The sequence below is a fragment of the Entelurus aequoreus genome, linkage group LG22, assembly GCF_033978785.1.
Source record: "Entelurus aequoreus isolate RoL-2023_Sb linkage group LG22, RoL_Eaeq_v1.1, whole genome shotgun sequence".
NCBI lineage: Eukaryota > Metazoa > Chordata > Actinopteri > Syngnathiformes > Syngnathidae > Entelurus > Entelurus aequoreus.
In genome coordinates this window covers 15,746,009-15,759,550 of record NC_084752.1, presented here as the reverse complement: position 1 = coordinate 15,759,550, position 13,542 = coordinate 15,746,009, and the positions used below count along the sequence as shown (strand labels likewise).

At 39.7% G+C, this 13,542-nt stretch overlaps 1 protein-coding gene across 2 annotated transcripts in view; it reads right to left on the bottom strand.

Annotated features, from left to right (window-relative positions):
* cnnm2b (cyclin and CBS domain divalent metal cation transport mediator 2b) overlaps positions 1–13,542 on the bottom strand; it is a 186,895-nt gene that overhangs the window by 21,510 nt on the left and 151,843 nt on the right. Inside the window, exons 2-4 of one of the 2 annotated variants that reach the window (XM_062033165.1) lie at positions 11,707–11,850; positions 6,687–6,824; positions 1,538–1,707 (exon numbers count right to left, since the gene is read on the bottom strand). In XM_062033165.1, the coding sequence (XP_061889149.1) occupies positions 1,538–1,707; positions 6,687–6,824; positions 11,707–11,850 (452 nt within the window). The remainder of the gene's footprint in view (positions 1–1,537; positions 1,708–6,686; positions 6,825–11,706; positions 11,851–13,542) is intronic. The other variant, XM_062033166.1, reaches the window with a different exon arrangement.

The following is a 13,542-nucleotide window of genomic DNA, read 5'->3' as shown; positions in this document are numbered from 1 at the left end:
TAGTAGTTTTTTATTTTGTTTAGTTATTGTTATGCAATAAAATATAATAAAGAACTAGTTTAAATATTGTGTTGATATTGTTAAACTGTAAATAGCATACATCAGCATAAATAAATTGAACAATTTACAGTTAATACATGTGATCAGAATTAGCACTGGTATCGACCGATCCCACTCATGGATGATTGGTATCGGATTAAGCAGCATACATTTCTGATTGAAACATCTCTAATGCAGACTTTTATTTTTTGAATATGTTGCACTAAACCACTATTGATAAGACATGCTTGCTTTTGGTGGTATTCTTGCATGGTTTGGTTTTTGAGCTGGTGACATCGAGCAGCTTTAAAAACCTCCATCTGCAGCAGAGTCACTCACATATTATGATAATACAAAATATATTATGATCTACTCTAATATGCAGGAGACAGGTAGCAGCATGCAGGGAAGAGCCTTTTTAATTATAGCGCAAGTTGTGCAGCAAGAAGCACAGAAGTATTGACAATACTCAAAATAGACAATCTTTCAGCCCTGACTGGAGGGCGAGGCAGGCATTAATGGAAGCCTGATTGGCAACCACGACAGGGACAGGTGTGGGGAAACAGCAACTCAGGGAGAGAGACAGGAAATGGAACCAAAATAAGAGCGTTGGGCAGGACACATATACAGAAAATAAGGAACCACACGAATACACTACATTGCCAAAAGTATTTGGTCACATGCCTTGACTCACATATGAACTTGAAGTTTTTTGCATTGTCCCCTTTGAAATAAACTAATCTTAATCTTAAATGCCATCCCATTCCTAACCCATAGGGTTCAATATGATGTGGGTTCACCTTCTGCAGCTATTACAGCTTCAACTCTTCTGGGAAGGCTGTCCACAAGGTTGCGGAGTGTGTTTATAGGAATTTTCGACCATTCTTCCAAAAGCGCAGTGGTGAGGTCACAGACTGATGTTGGTCGAGAAGGCCTGGCTCTCAGTCTCCGTTCTAATTCATCCCAAAGGCGTTCTATCGGGTTCAGGTCAGGACTCTGTACAGGCCAGTCAAGTTCATCCACACCAGACTCTGTCATCCATGTCTTTATGAACCTTGCTTTGTGCACAGTCATGTTGCATCCGCTGACCCCACACTGTCAGTTTACGTGGCCTACCACTTGGTGGCTGAGTTGCTGTTGTTCTCCAACTCTTCCATTTCCTTATAATAAAGCCGACAGTTGACTTTGGAATATCTAGGAGCGAGGAAATTTCACGACTGGATTTGTTGCACAGGTGGCATCCTATGACAGTTCCACGCTGGAAATCACTGAGCTCTTGAGGTCGGCCCATTCTTTCACAAATGTTTGTAGAAACAGTCTCCATGCCTAAGTGCTTGATTTTATACACCTGTGGCCAGGCCAAGTGATTAGGTCACCTGATTCTGATCGTTTGGATGGGTGGCCAAATACTTTTGGCAATATAGTGTACGTCAGACCTGATGTACATGATCTTTCATTTCAAAAAGACAAGCCCGGGAGTCAGAATGTTCCTACTAACCTGCAGAATGAGGATGAAATAGTCCACAGGCCTGTTCCTGTGGAAGAGGTAGTGGTCAGACGCCCGCTTGTTCTTGTCATCGTATTTCAGCTCCTGGATGACATTGGGATGCTTCAGCAAGCGCAGCAGAATCTTTTCAGACATTTGCGGCGGAGCGAACAGGTCGACTTCTACGGAGACAGACAAGGAGGCTGTGAGAATGACAGCACAATGACCACGATGAGCATCTGAGAGGGGAGTAGGGTACATTGTGGCACAGTATATGTGGAGCCATGTAATGATTACTGGTACAGTATCATGAATTCCCCACGGTTTGTATTACCATTTCACATTTAAATCATCGTAAAACCATGATTGACTGCTACGAAAAACTCTGAAACTGCTAATTTCCTGAAGAAGTAGCTAGCGAGCTTAAATTCTAACATCAATACAAGACAAGTCGTTTCCTATTATAAACAATATTCCACTAAACTTGTATAAAAATATTGCTTTCTAAGCAGCTATTCAACTGTGCACATCGAGTGAGTTGTTTATTTATTTTTGAATGAAACTTGGTTATAATAGATTTCAGTGTGTATGAGTACTTTTTGAGGACATGTAATAATACTTAGAAAATAATAACCATAATACTATTGGTCGCAATAACTGGGATATTGTATCATATCATCTGTAACTATAAACTAATTATAATAGTAATCTATGGATCCGTTTGTTCGATTAATCGGATGAAACATGCTTTACAGCCTCAATGCAAATTTTTTTTTATAATATATATTTTTTTAAATAATATTTATTTATTCATTTGATAGGGAAATCACAATACAGGTACTAAGAAAACAGACCATTTTTTTTGTTTTGTCCCCCACCGGGAAAAAAAAATAAAAAAATTAAAAAAAACATTTTTTTAATAATAAAAGTAAAATAATAACACCCCATCCCACCCCCCGTCCTACATTTCAGTCACAGTGGGTAGCAATGTACTGCCTTCCTCTTCACCACAAGCAGATAGAGAATCACACTAACTGACTAAAAGGGGAAAAAAAAGTTACAACAAAAATAAAAATCACAAACATACAGAGAAGTGTCACTGAATAAAAACAACAAACAAAAAAAGTGTTGAGTTAGGTGGAGAGGTTCATTGTCAACAGTGAGTGTCACATTTATTCTATATCAATGCACATTTTGGGGGAAATAGTTGAAATAAAGAAGTATTTTTCATTCCTTCATTCTTTTTTTCCTAATAAATCCACATCATCAGCGAAATTGCACATTTAACATGCGTGCATGAACGAAAATTAATAATGAAAATAAAAACTCTCCACTGTTTGCTGCCACACAGATCAGGACACGCACACAACAACACCACAAACCATATTTCAAGTTCCGGGCACTCCAAGCGGTCTGGATTTTATCACATTTTATTAGTTACACTCATTAAATTATATAGAATATATAAATCAAAGCTTTTTTTAATCGATTTAATAGATTTATCTGTGCTGCATTAATATCAACATTTCATTTTTTTCTCTATTTTTACATGTTTGCCGACTTTTAATTTTTTTAAATTTTAACACAGGACTATAAAAAAACATTACTACGTTTTTAGAACGATGGAAGAGTGTCTCTACAGGCTCTGGATGTGGCTCGCTGGCCGCCTATTTAGGAGCCCTGGTATAAGCCTTCCTTGGACACGTACCCCTGCCCTAACTAACACTCTTCAGTCCATCCAAGTACACAAAGTCCGAGTAGTATCGATTAAGGATGTAACGTATTGCAGATGCCGCGGGGTTGCAGTTTTTAAAATCCTCACAATAATGCCATGACGTGTGACGGTATCAAAGAAAAACTTGGTGAGTGTAGTTTTTCTCTGGCGCGTTTGCGTTGGCCGGTTCTACAAAATAAACTACATCTCCCATAATACTCGACGCAGTGCGGGACTGTCAAGGTTCAGGGGTGTGACGCTGTAAAAAGGGGAAGAATGCCAGAGAAGTGTGTTTGTAATGAAGTGAATTAATCAACTCACATCATGTTTTGCTTATGGTGAAGATTTATATCCAACTTGGAGAAGGCAAACCACCAATTTTAATTAAATAGTGGTATATGAGCACATAATAAGATAAGGCCCCTTAGTTTGATATTCGCAGGTGGATTGGATCACTTCTCGTAGGAAAAGAGGCTCTAATTGGGACTTCGGTTTGCAAAAGTGATAGTCCTATCCTTGAGAAAAGACTACCTGTCTAGCTCAAAGCCTACATTTAACTTATGACTTAAATGAGTTGTTTTTCAGACACTTTCACATTAACATCTCCTTACATGGTCAGGTTGTGTTCTTCTGAATTAACACATACCCAGACGGAGGACGAAGGGATATAAGACTGTGGTCCGGCCTCTCCAGGTTAGGAGTCCTTCAATTTTTTGACCTAGGCTCCTACGGGTACTGCAGACCTGTTTAATGACGCTCACTTGTAATAAAGCAACTTTTTGTTTGTCTCCGACGTCTCTCTTGATCCGGCCGCACTGCCGTGTCGCCCTTCTTCCCGGGAGAAGGTGGCAAGACCAGAAATACACTTCAGTAGTAAATAAGAGGAATTTTTCTAGGCTATTTCCAAAAATTTTTATCAAAATCTGTTCGTAACATTTTGAGTTGTGTTGCTAAAAAACAGACAAACAAATACTGGTGAAAATATAACCTCTTACTGCGAAGGTAATAAAGTCTGCGTACTGCAAAGCAAAGCGGGCCACTTTCGTCTCCAAGCCGGTCACGTCACACCGTATGGAGGGAAAGCGGACCCTGCACACCGCAGGGAACAAGAGTAATGTATGAGAAACTACATTACTAACACGCAGAAAATATATTTGAAGCCAGCCAGGCTAGACATCAATTTGTGAGGTAATTGCATTATTAAAAGTTAAAGGCCTACTGAAATGAAATTTTTTTATTTAAACGGGGATAGCAGATCCATTCTATGTGTCATACTTGATCATTTCGCGATATTGCCATATTTTTGCTAAAAGGATTTAGTAGAGAACATCGACGATAAAGTTCGCAACTTTTGGTCGCTGATAAAAAAAGCCTTGCCTGTACCGGAAGTATCGTGACGTCACAGGTTGAAGGGCTCCTCACATTTGCACATTGTTTACACCAGCAGCGAGAGCGATTCGGACAGAGAAAGCCACGATTACCCAATTAATTTGAGCGAGGATGAAAGATTTGTGGATGAGGAACGTAAGAGTGAAGGACTAGAGTGCAGTGCAGGACGTATCTTTTTTCGCTTTGACCGTAACTTAGGTACAAGGGCTCATTGGATTCCACACTTTCTCCTTTTTCTATTGTGGATCACGGATTTGTATTTTAAACCACCTCGGATACTATATCCTCTTGAAAATGAGAGTCGAGAACGCAAAATGGACATTCACAGTGACTTTTATCTCCACGACAATACATCGGCGAAGCACTTTAGCTACGGAGCTAACGTGATAGCATCGTGCTTAAATGCAGATGGAAACAAAAGAAATAAGCCCCTGACTGGAAGGATAGACAGAAGATCAACAATACTATCAAACTCTGGACCTGTAACCACACGGTTAATGCTGTACCGCCTGGCGAAGCCTAGCAATGCTGTTGCTAACGACGCCATTGAAGCCAACTTAGCTACGGGACCTCGACAGAGCTATGCTAAAAACATTAGCTCGCCACCTACGCCAGCCCTCATCTGCTCATCAACACCCGTGCTCACCTGCGTTCCAGCGATCGACGGCGCGACGAAGGACTTCACCCGATCATCGATGCGGTCGGCGGCTAGCGTCGGATAGCGCGTCTGCTATCCAACTCAAAGTCCCCCTGGTTGTGTTGCTGCAGCCGCCGCTAATACACCGATCCCACCTACAACTTTCTTCCTTGCAGTCTTCATTGTTCATTAAACAAATTGCAAAAGATACACCAACACAGATGTCCAGAATACTGTGGAATTTTGCGATGAAAACAGAGCTGTTTGTATTGTGATACAATTTGTCCGAATACTTCCGCTTCAACCATTGACGTCACGCGCATACGTCATCATACCTAGACGTTTTCAACCGGAAGTTTCCCGGGAAATTTAAAATTACACTTTATAAGTTAACCCGGCCGTATTGGCATGTGTTGCAATGCTAAGATTTCATCATTGATATATAAACTATCAGACTGCGTGGTCGGTAGTAGTGGCTTTCAGTAGGCCTTTAAACTGTCAGTTAACTTTTCTGAGAAACAGCATTATTCAAACTAGTGTTGTTCCGATACCAATATTTTGGTATCACAAAATCACAATAATATTGTACCGTGGCATTAATTCCGTGACCATATCGTATCGTGAGATTTGGATATCGTTACGTCACTGGTATCAAGCTGAGTAAACCAAAGCTATCAAAGCCAACATCCTAGAAATGATGCATTGGGACCAGCTACGTCACCTTAGCAGCAGATTTGTGGTCGTCACCTGGCTACACGGCCAGGAACTAACCTTCCTAATAGCCTTTTGAGGAACTTAACCAATGCTTAGCTGCTAGGTCAAAGTTCTAAAGCAAATCCCATCTGCAGTGAGGAACACGAGTAGTGCTGGACTATTCCGTTGCTTGTTTACCCAACGAAAAGCGGGTGAAATAGTTCAAATTTTATACCAAGCATGTCGACTTGTGTGGGAAACCAACCTAGGCCAAAAAATGCTGGAAGTGATGTCACGGAGGAATGAGAGTAAGAAAACATGGTGGTGTTTTTAAAGCTGTGAGCTGACACAACATCTGACTTTCTGTCGCCAGCTCGTAGATACCTGCGTTTTTTCCCCCCCCCCCACTTTGCGTTTGGATTTTTCTGTATGGTCTGCAAAACTCTGCCGTGCTGCGCTCCCGAGAGGCCTCCCACCTCTTTACAAACACACACAAGCATGCATGCCAACACGCTGGTTGTCAGTCCTCACACAACTCATTCCCTCACACAACCACTTACACCCCTTCTACACACCTCTACTCACCCGGCTCTGCACCCGTTTGCACCAGAACTCCGAGCACATACGGGCGCACACACCGCACGTACACATACACGCGCACAAACTCTCTTGCACCGAGGGGCTTAGGGCACATTGGGGGAAGTCAAGCAGCAACGCGGCCCACTTGCCTGTTGCTAGGAAACGCAGGGTAGCCAGCAGAAGCTGAGGTGATATTTTAACCTTCATTTCATTGTCGGAAGGCTTGAAGGCCGAGAAATCCTGCTTCCTTTCTCGATGGGTGATTTTCTTCTTCGTCTTGTTGTCGGCTGCAGACAGAAAGTGAGAGAGTGATCAGAGGACACGCGCTCGTATCGAGGAAGTCAGTCCACGCCATTCCACCCACAGAGGTCACGGGGTGACTAAACTTGAGTTACCCAAACTTTATTGCTTTTCCAGGAACATAGCTGTGCCGTCTTTCTCAGAACCAAACAAGAGCTATAGGGGGCTACGCTGTTAGCTTCCTACATTCTTAGCATTACTTCTAGCCATATGTATTGGACCAACAAATAAACGTGCACGAACACGGTGTGTGTCGGCCTAAATCAGCCATGTCATATCATTCTGCATCTTCAGTCTGTCCTCTCAAAGCACTTAGATGCTGTTACTGAGTGGGTTAAAAGTAATACATTTTAAAAACAAAAAGTATTATCTATGGTTCACGACATAGTCTGGGGGAAAAAAATCCTATACTTAATTTACAGATTTCAGGACAATCAATCAAACAAGAGGATAAAGTAAGACTTTTGGTAGTTACACTTAGTGATACACTTTCGTGGTCCGAATATATCAATCAAATTGTGGCTTAGATGGTTAGAAGTATTGCTGCTGTTAGGAAATGTGCTACCGTAATTTCCGGACTATAAGCCGCTACTTTTTCCCCTCGTTCTGGTCCCTGCGGCTTATACAAGGGTGCGGCTTATTTACGGCCTGTTGTTCTCCGACACCGACGAAGAGGATTTCGGTGGTTTTAGTACGCAGGAGGAAGACGATGACACAATGATTAAAGACTGACTTTTCATATACCGGTAGGCTGGTTATTTTGATAACGTACAGGCGAGCACTTTGTATTACTTTGCACCGTTGTATTATTTGTACTCTTCACGAATGCTGTTCGCCATGTCAAAGATGTGAAAGTTTGATTGAATGATTGAAAGATTTATAGTTAATAAATGGGACGCTTTGCGTTCCCAAACAGTCATCTCTGTCCCGACAATCCCCTCCGTGGTAGCAGGAACCCCTATATACTACGGTAATTACACATCAAAACCCTGCGGCTTATAATCGGGTGCGGCTTATATATGGAGCAATCTGTATTTTCCCCTAAATTTAGCTGGTGCGGCTTATAGTCAGGTGCAGCTTATAGTCCGGAAATTACGGTATGTATGTAACACCTGCAATTCGTAGACCGGTGGTGTTGTGTCATCTGGATTATCGTTCAGTTATTTGGGCTTCTGCACCCAAGGTTGAGTTTACAAAATTACAAACAGCTCAAAATAGGGCAGCTAGACTTACTCTTGATTCTTCTTATAGATCGAGTGTGGACCGTATGCATTCTTGTCTTGGATGGCTGAAGGTTATTCATAGATTATCCAGCAGTATATTGTTATTTATTCGAAACATTATTCATAACAAGTGCCCTACAGCTCTTTTCAAGCAGATTGGTCATAAAGCTGATGTTCACCACTACAGTAGCAGAGCTTCGACTCAAGGTCTACTTGCATTACCACGACCAAGAACTAATTCAATGAAAAGCACTGTTGTATACAGAGGCATTTCATAATGGAATACTCTTCATTTAAATATTAGGACTATTCCCAGTAAAAAAAAAAAAAGCATTTAAGAAACATGTAAAGTCACTTAAGAGTTAATCTTTCATGTTATCAGTTTGAGAACTTTTTTTTTCTCTTTCCCTTTTTTCTTTCTTTTATTGTAACTGGATCTCCATATGTTCTGTAGATCTGTGTACTGTTATTGTTTTATTATTTAGAGAATTTTCTTTTTCTTTTCTTTTAGTGGTAACTGGATTTGTGTATGTTCTGTAACAATATCTGTGTACTTTTATTTTTTTATTATTTTGAGAATTTTCTTTTTCTTTTCTTTTATTTGTAACTGGATCTGTGTATTATTATTTGACTTTGAACTTTTGAAAAGGACCCCAGGAAGACTAGCCTGGCGTTTGTGCGTCGGCTAATGGGGATCCTCAATAAACAATAAACAATAAACAATAAACAATAAACAATAAACAATGTCAAAGTCAAGGCCCGCGGGCCGGAATCAATTATCTGTGGCCCCCGGGATGATATTTGATTAGTATTAGAACCAGCCCACAGGCCACAGCCGCCTGCTGCTGTTTTGCACGCACCAATACTCCATCAGTGTTGGCGCGAGGAATTTTCAAAAATCAAGTCATAAAATTGGGGTCCCACTTTTTTGTAACCGTTTTGAAATCAAAGGATAAATGTATGTATTATCCTGTTATATTTCACATTCTATATTGTGTTTTGGAAAAAGGTTGTCATAAACGTTACTTAATTCATTAAAATAAATCATACAAAAGAAAACACATTTTTATGCATATGTAAATGTATTCAGTTATAAACATTCATTCACTTTCTTCTTTCCTTCATGGAGCTAAACTTTACCGCTGCCGGTATTTTTTTCTATATTTTAGTTATAATATTTTCAGAATGTGTTTGTTCTATTTTTGGCCAAAGTAAGACAAAAAAACAATCTAAATGTGTCTATATTTTTTGTTTTAATGCCATGATTTTAATAGTCCGGCCCGCGTGTGCACAGATTTTCCTCCATGCCGCCCCTCAGCTAAAATAAGTTTGACACCCCTGGCCTAATTTGTGTAACAGCTGACGTCTTAGAATATAATGTAATTGAATAGAAGCCGGTATTGTCATTGTCTATCTTACAAACAAAGACATTAGTGGTGCTACTCCACAAGGTGCTTCCAATGTAAACATGACAACAAGACATAAAAAGACAATGGACAGTAACAACATTACATTTACCATCCACATTTGTAAATAGATTACAAAAATAAATTGATTGTTTCTTTCCTAATGGTGCACAGAAAAAGATGGAGTGGGATGAGGATGTTTTAATGATTTTATACACTTGGTATATATCTGAAGGTTTCTTATTATGGTTATTCTGACTATAAGTGTCACATTATTATTATCCCGGTATTTTTGAATGTGCTCAAAAAATACTTATATACACACTGAAATATTTCAACCAAGATTTATTTATGATATTAAAGAAAATACATAGACATACAATATACTTCCTCTATAAGAAACATTAAATATTGTTTTGGCTTCATAAGAGACATGTAATTTTATTTACCATATTTTCCGGACCATAGGGCGCATCGGATTATAAAACGCACTGCCGATTTTTAAAAAAAATCGTTTTTCATATATTAGGCGCACCGAATTATAGGGCGCATTAAAGGAGTCATATTATTATTATTTTTTTCTAAATGTAAAACACTTCCTTGTGGTCTACATAACATGTAATGGTGGTTCTTTGGTCAAAATGTTGCATAGATGATTTTTTACAGATCATCTTCAAGCCGCTTTCTGACAGTCGCTTCAGGATGCGCCGTTTTGTGGGCGGTCTTATTTACGTGGCTCACCTTCGGCAGCGTCTTATCCCCGTCATCTTTGTTGTAGCGGTGTAGCGTGCAAGGACGGGAGTGGAAGAAAGGTCAAAAGATGGAGCTAACTGTTTTAATGACTTTCTGACTTTACGTAAATAAATAACGGAGCAGCATCTCCTCATCCGGAAACACCCACACCGGAAATGTGTCCCATGAAAAACCGTCTGACCGGAACTCTAATAACTAAAGTTCCTTGGGTGAATAATGTAAACTCACTACACCGGTATGTTTTAGCGCTTTCATGGCGAGTTTACTGACAGATATAAGTAATAAATTTACACTACTTTATATTAGAAATGGCAATAGTAGAGGATGAATGTCCCATAACAAGAAGATAGAGAAAAAGAAGAAGCTTATCGACTACGGCATCGGCACAGACTACAAAGGCGGATGCGCGCAATTTTTCAGGATTTATGCAGATTCCAAATACAGATCAGCAGGTACCAGAAGGTAAGAAAAGTTGCTTTTGCATAATATTGCGAAACAAAACGGCAGATAATATCTGTTACCTTATACACACCCTAATAATACTTGTATGTTTCATGCCCCGACAATCCTTCATAGCTTACCAAAGTCGTACTAAAACATTTTGATAGATTTTTGAGCGCTGCGTGTAATGTTCTATATTTTCAATGGAACATATAAAATGTTGGTGTTGTTTACTCGAGTCATATTGCCATCATAGTGCACTTATCTATTATGTTTATGTTGTCCCTGCTTTATTAGTATTCTTGCTGCAATTGCAACATGAACACTCCAAGCAACTTGGAAGAAAGATCATTGACAAGTTGAGAAGAGGAGATAGCTACAAGTAGGGATCTGACAGACTTCTGTTAAATGAGTAGTTACAGTCAGGAGTATGTCAGCTCTTTGAAATCTCCAAAGAGCTGGCCATCTTCACAAACTGAGAAGAAGAAGAAGACTGGTGAGGGAGACCTTCAATGTGCCTACAACCATTCTGAGAGAGTCAAGAGCGTCAATGGCCCAGATGCATGAGATTGTACATACAACTATGTTGCTGCACAGGTTCTTTACCAGTCAAAGCTGGATGAGAAAGACCCAGAACTCACATGAAATCCTGTTTAGAATTTGCCCAAATGAAGACTTTTCTTTGGTCTGATGAGACAAAATTGTTGCTTTTTTAGGCATGATTTGGGAAAGCTAGTGATACAACTACCTAAAATGTTAAGGAGACTTTTGAAAAGAATATATCAGCATTATGTGAGTTACTTGTGAGATGATGACGATTATTAAAAGGAACAGCTTTACCAACTATTGAATGAATGAAATCAGAACTGTGCATATTTCAGGATCAAATCATATTTGTGCTGTGATATATTTTACATTGTATATTGCAACCTGTAAGTGAACAAAGTGTATTAGCGTACATTCAGAATATGCTGCATGGCTGTCTCACACTAGGATCGGAAGGTGTCTAGAATGAAAGTGCTAGGAACTTTAAGAGGGGAACCTACTGTACAAGTCTGTCTCGTCCAGGATCTCTGACTTGATGATTTCTTCGATAATATCCTCCAAGGTGACAATACCCAGAACTTCGTAGAAAGGGTCTCCCTCACCCTCATTGTTGACCCTCTGAACTATGGCCAGATGGGATTTTCCTAGCAAATCATACATGCACACAGACACACAAACACACACACACACACACACGAAGGCAAGTTACAAAGTTAGGGTCATACTGTGATAGTGAAATATAGGTCAAGCAGAGGGTAGTGGTGGTGTGCAGGGGAGTTGGGGAGATCGGTGTACTAAAGAACAAACAGGCAGAATTTTCTTAAATGTGTTCTTAGAAAGGTTACTAGAAAACAAATCAGAGTGGGACTTACAAAACCTCCCTAAACCAAGCATGTTTGCATCTGTACCCTACTCTACAGCCAGACAACTGCTCCTCATTAGCACATGTTTCACTCAAACTGAGGAAGCTTGGTGAGAGATGTGAAAATGTTGAGAAATATTTAGTTGGACCGCAACAAATAGTTACCAATTTGCCTCAAAAAGACATTATAATGGTGTCTGTAAATGTAGCATTGTTTTAATGTCGTACATGGATCATAACTAGGCTTTTTAAAACACCTTATGAGCACCAGGGCCCTCATGGCATAAGAGTTGCGTGGTTTTCCAACTAAAAATAGACGTTTGTTGAAATCCAGAAAACATCCTACGCAAGTAAAAATTCTGATGTTTTAAAATGTGTGCATGCACAAATCCAAAAATTTTTTTTTTTACATTGCAATCAACTTGTAATTGACCACAGACATGTGCGGAGGCTGGGGATGCCACACACCCTTATAAATATGCAAATCATACTGAAAGTAGCCATGTCCTTGAACGTGGCACGTTCTGTCCAATCAGAAGTCAGCAGGAGGTGCTTCTTCTAATGCGGGGGTCAGCAACCCCCCGAATCTATCTTTCAGAGATGTGTAAAAATGGAAAAAGATGAAGAAAAAGGTATATTTTTAGTTATCATTATATTTTCTGTAGGAGAACAAAAATGACACAAACCTTCCTAACTGTTAGAAATCCCACTGTTTATGTTATACATGCTTCACTGATGAGAGTATTTGGCAAGCACCGTTTTGTCCTACTAATTTCAGCGATCCTTGAACTCATCGTAGTTTGTTTACATGTACAACTTTCTCCGATGCTGCCACAGAAAGACGTGTTTTATGCCACTCCTTTGTCTCATTTTTCCCACCAAACATTTCATGCTGTGCGTGAATGCACAAAGGTGAGCTTTGCTATTGTTATTGATTTGTTGGAGTGCTTATCAAGCATATTTGGTCAATTCATGACTGCAAGCTAATCAATGCTAACATGCTATTTAGGCGAGCTGAATGTACATATTGAATTAATATGCCTCATTTGTAGGTATATTTGAGCTCATTTAATTTCCTTTACTCATGTCCTCTGTGCATTTAATTTATATTTGCATGTCTCATGACACATTATCTGTATGTAATATTGGCTGCATGTCTGATAGTTGTTTGTGTGCCATGTTGTTCCAGACCACAGCAAACGTTACCCAGCTTGCAAAGATTGTAGTAAATCCATTAGAAAGGTGGTTCTTAACCTTGTTGGAGGTACCGAACCCCACCAGTTTCATATGCGCATTCACCGAACCCTTCTTTAGTGAAAAATAAAATGTTGTTTTTTTTCAAATTCAAGACAAAGTTATATGTTTTTGGTAACACTTTAGTATGGGGAACATATTCTAAGTAACAAAGACTTAATTTAGAGTTATTTGGTTAGGGTTAGGGCCAGGGTTAGAGGGTTAGGGTTATAATAAGGCA